The sequence below is a fragment of the Prenolepis imparis genome, unplaced genomic scaffold (genome assembly GCF_030444845.1).
Source record: "Prenolepis imparis isolate NDT839.2.m4 unplaced genomic scaffold, iyPreImpa1.0 SCAF_6, whole genome shotgun sequence".
NCBI lineage: Eukaryota > Metazoa > Arthropoda > Insecta > Hymenoptera > Formicidae > Prenolepis > Prenolepis imparis.
In genome coordinates, this window is record NW_028141164.1 from 17,427,431 (window position 1) to 17,439,721 (window position 12,291).

The 12,291-nt window shown below is 39.9% G+C and overlaps 1 protein-coding gene and 1 pseudogene across 1 annotated transcript; both read left to right on the forward strand.

The window, feature by feature from the left end:
• Window positions 1-5,014, forward strand: LOC145937850 (uncharacterized). The gene is made up of 4 exons (XM_083041216.1): window positions 1-1,525; window positions 1,585-2,592; window positions 2,656-4,707; window positions 4,755-5,014. Exons 1-4 carry the CDS (start codon window positions 1-3, stop codon window positions 5,012-5,014), a joined length of 4,845 nt encoding a protein of 1,614 aa, XP_082897342.1.
• Window positions 5,015-7,845: 2,831 nt separating this feature from the next.
• LOC145937851 (uncharacterized) lies at window positions 7,846-11,442 on the forward strand (annotated as a pseudogene).
• Window positions 11,443-12,291: the final 849 nt, after the last annotated feature.

A 12,291-nucleotide genomic window follows, 5' to 3' on the forward strand; every position in this document is an offset into this window, starting at 1 on the left:
ATGGCAACCTTCGGCTCTATTGTCGAGAAACAAAACAGTTTATACGAATTTATCGCTCGAGCGTTCGACAATGTGAAAAAATTAGGAAATGATAAAATCAATAAGCACAACCTTGATACTCGCCTCAAGACTCTCGACTCCTATTGGGAAAAGTTTCGAGCCTACCATGAAACCCTTGTTGGTGCGTTAACCGAAGAAACTCATAAGCATCAATATTTCACGACGGACGTGTACACACTGTGTGAGGAAGCATATTTTGCCTCTTTCTCTAACATCAAGGTCCTTCGCGACTCTATCACGACTAAGTCAGACGATTCAGGCGAATCTAAGTCAAATTCCGACATCGGTCGAGCGTTGCCGAAAATTAATCTGCCGAAATTCTCAGGAGAGTACCATGAGTGGCCGTCCTTCCGCGATCTTTTTAAGTCGATGGTGAATTTAAACAAGGAGATTCCCGCGGTAGAGAAGTTACATTATCTCAAGTCAGAAGTGACAGGCGAAGCAGCTCGATATATCGCGAACATTCCTGTGACGTCTGCAAACTTCTCGTGTGCTTGGGATGCGCTCACCGCTCGCTACGAGAATACACGAGTCATCGGAACGACGTATCTCGATCGGCTCTTCAGCATTAAACCGATCACTCAAAAATCCAGTACCGAAATTAAAGCCATGCTTTCGACAGTCAAGAAAGTTCTGGGAGCCTTGCAATCTCTAGGCGCTCCTACGAACCAATGGGACATCATCATTGTTCACTTCGTCACCCGACGTCTCGATGCGAAGACATTGGAAGAATGGGAACTCGAGCTCGGAACCTCGCAAGAATTCGCAACGCTTGACCAGCTGGAGCAGTTCCTGGACAAACATATTCGCGCTCTCGAGTCCGTGCAATCGCGCGCTCTCGCAACAACCACAACGTCTCAGAGGTCAAATCAAAAAACGAAGGCCTCTGCTCGAACTCGCGCTGCTGTCGTGACTTCTCCTGGCTGCTCCTGCTGCGGTGCCTCGCACTACATCTCTTCGTGCTCTGACTTTGCTTCTAAGTCATTAACTGAGCGGCAAAATCTCGTCACAAGGAAGTCACTCTGCTTCAATTGTCTCGGCGCTCACAAGCTCAACGAGTGTCGGTCTCTTAAACGCTGCCGAAAATGTAAATCTCAACATCATACTCTGTTGCATCGCGAAGCAGCCACTGGCAATAAGATCGCTCCCTGCGCAAGCACCTCCACAACTGCTTCAACCACAGAATCAACAAACGTCTCATCGCCTTCAGGATCTGTTACGTCAACCGCTGTGCATTCTCACAACGCTGCCACTGGCCTTGAGCGTCATCAAGTATTGTTAGCGACTGCTTGCGTCACTCTCATTGATTCAAGGGGAGCAAGCATCAAGTTACGAGCTCTGTTGGATCAAGGATCTGAAATCTCACTCATCCAAGAGTCCTTGGTTCAGCTCTTACGTCTTCCTCGTGCTCGAGCATCTGTTCCAATCGTTGGCGTCGGCGCTCAGCCTATCGGCTCATCACGAGGCGTGTGACATTGACTCTTCGATCACGCTACGATCCATCATTCGAACTCTCGGTTTCAGCCTTCGTTATCCCGAAGGTCACAGGTCGGATACCTTCTAGTCCAGTGACAGCATCGTGGAATCATCTCGCGAATTTACAGTTGGCCGATCCTGACTTTACTTCACCAGGACCAATCGACATCATCCTCGGAGCTGACGTTTACGAATCTTTGCTTCTCGGCGGTTTTAAACGTGGACCTCTAAATGCGTCCGTCGCTCAACACACTTCATTAGGTTGGATTGTTTCCGGGCCAGTCCACGATAAGAGTCCAGCGTCTCGCTCATCGACTATAGTATCTTGTCAATCTCAAGAGATGGATCTTCAAGATGCTCTTCAACGATTCTGGATTCAGGAAGATGTCCTTCCGTCCAACCTTCCAAGCCTCACTCCGGAAGAACAAGAATGCGACACACATTTCCGCACTACGCATTCGCGGGACGAAACAGGGCGATACATTGTTCGACTGCCATTTCGTTCCTCAACCAACCATCTTGGCGATTCCTTGCCGGCTGCTCGACGGTCCTTTGCAAACGTGCGGCGACGCATCCAACGTGATGAAGCCTTCAGATTACTGTACTCGGACTTCATGAGAGAGTATGCCGAGCTGGGTCACATGACGCCGATCTCAACACCTTCAGGACATGATGTCACGTCCATCTATCTGCCGCATCACGGAGTGTTACGCGAGACCAGCGCAACTACTAAGCTTCGAGTTGTTTTCAACGGGTCTGCTCGCACTTCCACAGGAGTTTCACTTAATGACTGCCTACACGCCGGTCCTAAACTCCAGCAGGATCTCGACGCCGTCATACTCTGCTGGAGAACGCACGCCTTCGCATTTGCCGCTGACATCGAAAAGATGTATCGGCAAATCGTGATACATCCTGAGGATCGATCGTATCAGCAAATTCTCTGGAGCAACAACGACTCGCCACGCAGCTATCAGCTCACCACGGTGACGTACGGTTTAACCTGCGCGCCGTATTTAGCTCTGCGAGCTCTTCAGCAACTCGCAATCGACGAAGAACGTGCCTATCCGCAAACTTCAGATATCGTGCGCAAAGCAATTTATGTTGACGATGTTCTTTGAGGTGCAGACACTCCACAGGACGCACAGGCCAAAGCTCTTCAACTCGTTCAGCTCCTCAAGGCGGGCGGTTTCAAGCTGCAGAAATGGTCAGCCAATTGTAAAGAAATTCTGCAAGGCATCTCGGACTCATCCTCGCTCAACTCGACTCGAGAACTCCAAGCAGAAGCTCGCACCTTAGGTCTCACGTGGCATCCAACATCTGACGCCTTCAAGTTTCACGTCAGCCGCTCTGATCCAATCTTGACCTTCGCTAAGAGAACCATACTATCTCGCATCGCTCAATTATTCGACCCACTCGGTTGGCTCTCTCCAGTGACGATACTTGGCAAGATCTTTATCCAAACTCTCTGGAAGTCAAGCATAGGCTGGGATGATACACTGCCTCAGTCTCTCATTCAGGAATGGACTCTATTCGACAACGAGTTACGAGGCGTATCTGAATTATCAATTCCTCGATGGCTTGGCACGTCATCCAGCAGTCAAGGCCTCGAACTGCACGGATTCTTAGATGCATCGCAGGACGCGCTCGGAGCAGTGCTATACATCCGCACCATTGACACTTTCGCGGACGTTGGTAACAAGGTTACTTTGCTAATGGCTAAAAGCAAGGTGGCTCCTCTCAAAAAGCAGACAATACCTCGTCTGGAACTCGCAGCAGCTGTTCTTCTGGCTCGTCTTCTAACTCGTGTTCGCAGCATCCTCAACCTCCATCACGTTCCTGCACACCTATGGGTCGACTCCAGCGTCTGCTTAGCTTGGATTCGAGGACATCCCTCGCAGTGGCAGGAATTTGTCGCCAACAGAGTCGCGGTCATACAGGAGCTCGTACCAGATGCTCGGTGGCATCACGTAGCCGGCTGTGAGAATCCAGCAGACTGTGTCTCTCGAGGCCTGTCTCCAAGTCTTTTACAGGCACACGCATTGTGGTGGCGCGGCCCAGTCTGGCTTCATGGTCCTTCAGTGAGGTGGCCATCAACTTCTCCTCCCATTGATGAAGCCGTAAATTTAGAAGAGAGACGGTCTCAACGAGTCCTAGCAGCGGCAGTAAGTACTCCTGTCTCGTGCTGGGATCTCATTGAGCGGTTTTCTAGCTTGACTTGCCTCCTTCGCATCACCGCGTGGATCTTACGAAGCTGCGCCGTCTTCAAAGGGGCTGATCCTCCTTCTTCAAGAATTCTACATCCTGAGGAACTTCACACGGCCCGAACTTTCTGGATCAAGCACACACAGCGAGCCTACTTTAATCACGAGCTCGAGATATGCACCACAAAGATGCCACTGCCGAGATCACATCCACTGCTGAAATTAGCTCCCTTCGTAGATGCTGACGGAGTTCTTCGCGTTGGCGGAAGATTAAAAAATTCGCTACTTGATCCCGACGGAAGACATCCTACCATCCTTCCTCGAGATTCTGTGTTGTCTCGTCTTATTATTGCAGATATCCACAACCGGACATTACATGGCGGCGCTCAAGTTGTGCTAGCCACGCTACGCCAACAGTATTGGATACTGGGAGGACGCGCCCCAGTAAGCGCCTTCATACGCCGCTGCGTTAAGTGCGCTCGACATCGCGCAGCCACCGCGCAAGAGATGATGGGGTCCTTACCGACATCGCGTGTTACACCAACGCGCCCATTTCTCACCTCTGGGGTGGACTACGCCGGCCCTTACACATTTCATACCTGGCGAGGTCGAGCGTCAAGATCATACAAGGCGTATCTCGTCATCTTTATCTGCTTCTCAACTTCCGCAGTACATCTGGACTTAGCGACGGACTACTCTACACAAGGTTTCCTCGCAGCTTACCGCCGATTCATCGGACGACGAGGACGATGCACCACCCTTATCAGCGACTGCGGAACAAATTTTGTCGGAGCGGACGCCGAACTCCGAAAACTCTTCAACTCAGCATCCAAGGAAGTAGCAGAGCTTGCTCACTTGCTAGCCGCCGACGGAACGGAGTGGAAGTTCAACCCTCCTTTCTTTCCACATTTCGGAGGCAAGTGGGAAGCTGCCGTCAAATCGGCTAAGTTCCATCTACGAAGAATTCTGGGTGACACTGTGCTAACCTACGAAGAATTCAGCACTCTCCTCACGCAGGTCGAAGCGGTGCTCAATTCACGACCGCTTGCACCTTATCCGACGATCCTGCGGATGTCAGCGCGCTCACTCCAGCGCATTTTCTAATCGGCGAGCCTATCCTCGTACTGCCAGAGCCGTCCCTTGCCGAAGTTCCAACATCTAGACTATCCCGCAACTTCTTCGACAAACACTCGATCGATTCTGGACTCGTTGGTCAACTGAGTATCTTCAACGGCTGCAACCCAGGAACAAGTGGCGTTCATCAACCCAGCCGCTGAAAATCGGAGATCTCGTCCCTGTTCTGGACGAGCGCTACCCACCAACTAAATGGCCTCTCGCACGCGTTACAGCAACGCATCCGGGCAACGACAATCGCGTACGCGTCGTCACGGTTCGCACATCAGCATCCGAATTTAAAAGACCGATCGTCAAACTATGTCCGCTTCCGATCGCGACGTAATTCTCTTCTCAGTTTTTTGTTTTTTTTTCTCGTTCGTCACTTCCGTTCAATTCCGCGTTCAATTTATCATTCAGGTCTCTTCGTCACTTTAATTCGTTCTCATTCCATTTTCATTTCAGTTTGTCATACTCAGCGACGCTAACAACGCCCCTGAGGCGGGCGGTAATGTTAATACTTTGCGCTCTGTAATCATCTTAATTCTCATAAACTAAAGCATCATTCTAATTTCGCGTTTTCGATTAGATAACTTTCAATTTGTATCACGAATATTCGATCACCTGTTCGCGCATTGTATTCGACTTTATAAATAGCTTCACACGTGTTTACGTGTTTTTGCGTGCCTCTTGAGTCTTGCCGCGCGCGCCCCTCGCTCTACCTTCTCAGCGAGACTCAGCTGATTTGATCTACTCGGTGTCGAAAATTCCTCTGTTTTATCGTGTATCGACCTTCGGACGAGAAACACCGCGCTCTAAACGTATCTTTTCGGCACGAAAGCGTATCGCAATTATCCATCTATTATCTGTTAATAAACATTAAATAAAGTTTTAGTACTACGTATCTGCAACGTTTAATTTGTGAGTGCAACCCTGCATCTAGTGCAATCCTAAACATTTATGTACTTTAAAAAATGTACCAAAACTTATGCAAAATATTCATAAATGTACTTTGAAAACTTCAAATGAGAAATTGGGTCATACGCGTAGCTGTTATATTGATTTAACACTTTGCGAAGGAATGTTTCTTCCAGTTCAATTATTATCACCTCATTTTCCAAAAGTAAGATATATGAAGCGTTTAATTTATCAACTTACATATTTTTATCGAAAGTTGGAAAATCTAGATGATACATTAAATAATGCTGATATGAACACTTTGAATGAAATTGTGACTTCTGCACAGGAGAAAGTAGATATGTACAGACATCAACGGATTGATACAATTTTGAGTGATGATGATATTATGTTTAAATATCGTTTAGCATTTAAAGCATTGACTAAAGCTCTGTGGACACACCACGACATGTTTGCGTATCATGCGAGAGATTGTGTTATAAAAAAAGTGTTTCTAAAGTCAATAGTCTTCAGACACAAGTACATGTTAAAATTTGGAAAGATTTAATGACGTACGTACAACAACAAAAAGTTGATGCGCAATATATATGTAATTATTGTGCAGGCAAATTTCGTAAAGACTTAATGCCTGCATACTACGTCTTAAATAATCTTTTTACAAATCAGGTGCCTGAAGTAATATCATCTCTTAATACATTCGAAAAAATTCTTATACAGAGAGCTAAAGCGTTTCAAACTGTCCTTAAAATGGGAACTGTTATTAATAAAAAGTTGCCTCAAAGACAAATGGTATCAAAAGTTAAAGGTAGAACATTTCATTTACCACTTCCGTTACAGGAGACATTGAATAAATTATGTTCTAATACTGATCCAATAAATATTAATCATGAATTATATATATTAGTTAGAGGTATCTCGACAAAATCAAAGATTATTTGGGAAGAGGTAGTTGATATTAAAAAAGTATTTGACGCTTTAACGTGGTTAAAGCGCAACAATACTTTATACTCTCATATTATATTGCCAAATGATTACAAAGATTTACGTTTACCAAAATTAAAAAATTCAGAATTTCAAATGGAAGATGAGACAGAAGATAATGCAGAAGTAGCTGATGATGAGACTGAATTATTAAATGATCCGATAGAAGAGATAAAAAATGATAGAAGGTCAACGGAAAGCAATGTTGACTCAAGTGACTAATGCTGAAAACGATGGCTATTACGAACAATATACCATCTATCCCTTATATGAAAAGAAAGCAAATAAAACTGCGACAGCTTTATATTAAATGTTAAAAATTCAGGACTTGCCTCTGAACAATCGTGAGCAACATTTAGATTTAATGTGTTTTCCAGATTTATATTCTTCTGGTATTAATGGACAACGTGAGATTAGACAAGTTAAACTTCATGATCATGAATTTATTAAATGTCGTTTGACATCTAAACATCCACAGTATAGATTAAATCTACAATATGTATTTTATTTATTGAACGATGCAAATATGCGTCAATTAAGTCGTGGAATTTTTCATAAAATGAATGTAACTAATCCGCGACTTCGTTATACAGCTGCAGAATACCTAGACGCAATGTCGAAAGAATTGTTGGAATCTAATTTGAGTACAATATTTGCCACACTTCGAAATACGGAGCAATATTGGTGTAAACCGAGAAACGATTTAAATTGTATGACGCAGCATTATGGACCTGCGACATGATTTTTAACACTCAGTCCAAGTGAGTGGTTATGGAAAGATTTAGGTGAATATATTCGTGAAGTAAATGAATGGCATGACGCTTCCTTAAGCGTTAGCGCACTCGTTGTTAGAGATCCTGTATCAACATCCAGGTTTCTCGATAATAAGTTTCGGGCAATGCTTGACTTCATTAGGTCAAAAGATCATCCAATTGGAGAAGTAACGCACTATTTCTGGCGACGAGAATATCAAGGTAGAGGTATACAACATTTTCACTTTTATTAATTTGGATTAAAAATGCACCAATTTTCGGTGAATCTACTATTGAGGAAGTTTCCAAATTTATTTCACAACATATAAGAATGCACAATACCGGATCAAAATATTTCACCATTGTTGTACAGACGTGTTGATACGCATCAGCGACATACACATAACGATTATTGTCTTCGTTCTAAAAAAGTAGGACGTAAAGTTATTCGTCGATGTCGTTTTGGATTTCCTCGTCCCGTTACTGAAACTTTGAATATCAGGGATGTGGCAACTTCGATAGCCGGTAGAAAACAATTGAAACATAAAAGTAGACTTTATGACCTTCCTCGAACGGATAATGAAGGTAATATAAATGACTACAATCCTGTTCTTCTTACTGCATGGGAAGGTAATATGGATATACAATTTATTGGTGAAAAATCATCGCTGCTAACCTGGTATGTTACTAAATATATGAATAAAGCGGGAAAAAGTGAATTATCTGAGAATATTCTTGATAGTAAGGATAACAAAAACAAATCATTAGCGAGTCATCTTTGGAATATTGCTTTGCGATTTACGAATAATAGAGAATGTGGAGCTCTCGAAGCTGCTGATACATTGTTAGGTATTCCTTTGTATGGAACTGATCGAAATACAACCATCAGATGGTTAGATGTTAATCAAATACGATATAGAAAATTAAAAAGTCGTAGAGAAATTGAAGCTCTTGATCCTGAATCTACAGATATATTTTATCAATTTTTGATAGATGATCATTATCCACATAGACCAAACGAATTAGAAAATACGTCTCTTTATGAATTTGCACAGTGGTACGATATCTCAAAGATCAAACCGAAAAATATGTTTATTGAATATTATAAAATAGGTAATGGTTGTTATCTTAAACGGCGACAGCGCGGATATCTTATTAATCATTTTAGATATAATGTTAATACACAGCCGGAAAATTATTTCTTTGCGTTATTGCTTATGTTTAAACCATGGCGAAAATTAGAGGATCTTAAAAATGAATGCGATACTTATACCGAATCGTTTCACAAAGTAAAACTGCATCTTTTAGAAGCATTGCAATATCATGAAAGATTAGAAGAATTGCAAAAAGCATTTGAAACTGCAAAACAGTTAGTTCAGCAATGCTTAGATGACGATTTGCAAAAAGAGCAGTCTCAGGATGATCCTGAAAATGCAATAGGTATTCAAAATATAGAGGCTGGTGAAGCAATGCAAGATTTTAAAGATCTTGGTGATAGAGCAATTCAAGAAATTGATGTATCTGAAATGATAGTAAAATTAAATATGGATCAAAAACGAGTATTTGATAAAGTTACCAATGCTGTAGAGTCCGATAAATCAATATTACGATTATATGTTAGCGGAGAAGGTGGTACTGGAAAAAGTTTCTTAATCAAGACTATTAAATGCTGGATAAAACATCTCAACAAAGCTACTGCTGTAACAGCACCTACTGGTATAGCAGCATTTAATATAGATGGTTTGACAGTTCATAGATTGCTTCAATTACCCGTTGAACATGGTCAAACTCCTAAGTATAAACAATTATCTGATTGTGTATTAAAAGTTTTACGAGCAGATCTTAAAGATGTTATTCTTTTCGTAATTGATGAAGTATCAATGATATCTAATTTGACTTTAATATATATACATCTTCGATTGTCTGAGATATTTGATACTAGTGATTGCGATGATGGTTGGTTTGGTCGAAAGCATATTCTTTTATTCGGAGACTTGCTTTAATTACGCCTCCTGTACGCGAAGATCTTATCTTTACACATTTATCAGATCAAAAAATTGCTAATTATCTTGGTTCTTTAAATGCTGTTAATTTATGGATTACATTATTTGAATATGATGAATTGATAATCAATATGCGTCAGCAAGGAGATAATTCATACCGTGAGTTATTGTCGCGAATTCGTATTGGTTTAGTGACAAAATCTGATTGTAAAATTCTAGAGAGTAGAAAAATATCTTTCAAAGCTGATTCTTTCGAATCTAGATTAAATGAATTATGTGATTTTTATTAACAGTTTATCATCGGACACTGTTTGTTTATTTCCTACTTGTAATATGTGTGATGTCCTTAATAATGCAATGTTAAGTCGCATTACTTCCAAAGAAATATTATTAATTGCTGAAGATACGATTGATTGTACATCATATGTAAAAAAGAAAGTATTAAAAGTATTGTCAAATAACGATGATGATAGTTCTCGAACAGCTGGACTTTCAAAACAAATTACAATTAAAATTGGAGCAAAAGTTATGATTCGGCGTAATATCGATGCCAGTTTGGATCTTGTAAACGGTACAATTGCTAAAGTAATTTCAATTGTACGAGAAACATCTACTGATGACGTAGAAAAGATTAAACTTCTTTTACCATCAGGTTTAAAATATGAAATTGAAAGAGTAACGGCTAAATTTCAGGTATTGGATAGAGCGTATGTTATTCGAAAACAATTTCCATTATCTTTAAGTTATGGCATCACTATTCATAAAAGCCAAGGATTAAGTTTGCAAAGTGTTGTTATGGATATTGGCAACTCTGTATTTAGTTGTGGTCAAATTTATGTTGCCTTGTCGCGAGTAACATCTCTAGAAGGAGTGGATTTAATTAACTTTGATCCTTCAGCAGTAATAGCTAACGAAAAAGCTATTATTGAATATAATCGTTTAAAACAGATATACAATCCGAAAGCAGAAATGATTGCTGTGTCAAAAGAACGCTGTCGTAAAGTAAAATATGTTCCATGGGCGTTACCAAAATTAGTTACTTCTGTTCAAAAATCAAATTCAGATCAAAAAATTCAACATACAGTTTTAAATAAAAGAATTAAAAGCACTGCTTGGGTCGTACGTGGTTTTCAGAATACAGACAAGGTTTCATGTTATGCAAATACAGTATTGCAATGTTTATTACATTTAAATATTATTAAGCAGCAGTTGATTAATTGCGACAAAACAGATGTTTTACGTATATTAATGCATCGATATGAAAATGGAATGCGTAATTTAAATACATATGCAATACGGCAATGTTTAGGAGAATATTTTTCGAGTATGGTAAAACGAAATGCGTATGATTTTCTTACGGCATTTCGCGAAAAATATGATTGCATTAGAAATTTGATACAACATCAGATAACTTCTATCAAGCGATGCAAAACATGTGGTAATACAAAAACTATTGTTGAAAATAATATTGCTATTTCAATTTCCCTTGATAATTTAAAGGAAAAGAGTTGTAATCTTAATGAATTATTAAATTCTACATTTTCACATTGGTTTCATTTACACAACGAATCATGTGAATATTGTACTGGAACTGATCAAATATTTAAAAACGAAGTAACATTAACAAGAGAAATAATTGTTATTCGTTTAATACTATTTTTAGCACAAAATGGTAAATTAATAAAAGCAGAACACAAATTTAACTTATGTGCTGTTCCAACAACTAAAGTATTAATAGCGGGACAATTGTACAAAACGATGAGTGCTATGCTTTATGATAGTTCGTGCACCGATGAAGGTCATTATGTAAGCATATGTAGAGAAGGACTATCTAATATTTGGATAGAAATTGATGATGCAGAAGTTAAAAAGAGGCAGTGGCCTAGAGGTGCTAAAGATGTTCATATAATATTTTTACAAAAAATAGGTAATAAATAATACTTATTCGATATAAAATAAAGTAGTATTCAAGTTTATGATTACTATTTAATCATTTAATATTGTATTTCGATCAGTCCTATATAAAAAAATGTATCGTAATGTATTAGCAATTTCATGACAATGCTTTACATTCTGCATTATTCGCGAAGTGCAAAAAAAATATTTTTTACATAAATCGTCAATAATTTGTCTTTACTACTAAAAATGGAATGATATAAAAACACTTTTCGCTTTATTTATATATTTAATAATGAACTAGATAAGCAGCAACTATTATTCATCAATGGAGATATATACTTAGACGTATAGATTGTATAATAAATAATAAATATTTTTAATGACATATTAGCAACAACTAATAAATTAAAACTTTTAAAAATATTTTAAATAAAAATGGTTGTACAAGATAGTTATTTTTATCTATAGTAAGCAAAGAGGACCGTCGTATTTTGAAATATGACGGGGATGGTGGCGGGTTCTTTGCTTATTTATTTAAAGATGTTTATCATATACAAAAATGAATGATATAATTTCTAAAAACTCACCTTTAAAAAAAAGGTAAAAAAAGGCGCCTAGTTAAGGGCACGCCAGTAACAAAAATTACCCATTGCAAACCCATGTAGAATCCTATGAAAAATTAATCATTGCAAACCCATGTAGAATCCTATGCAAAATTAACCATTGCAAACTCATGTAGAATCGTACCCATTGCAAACCCATGTGGAATCCTATGAAAAATTAACCATTGCAAACCCATGTAGAATCCTATGAAAAATTAACCATTGCAAACCCATGTAAAATCGTATTAAAAATTATCCATTGCAAACTCATGTAGAATCCTATGAA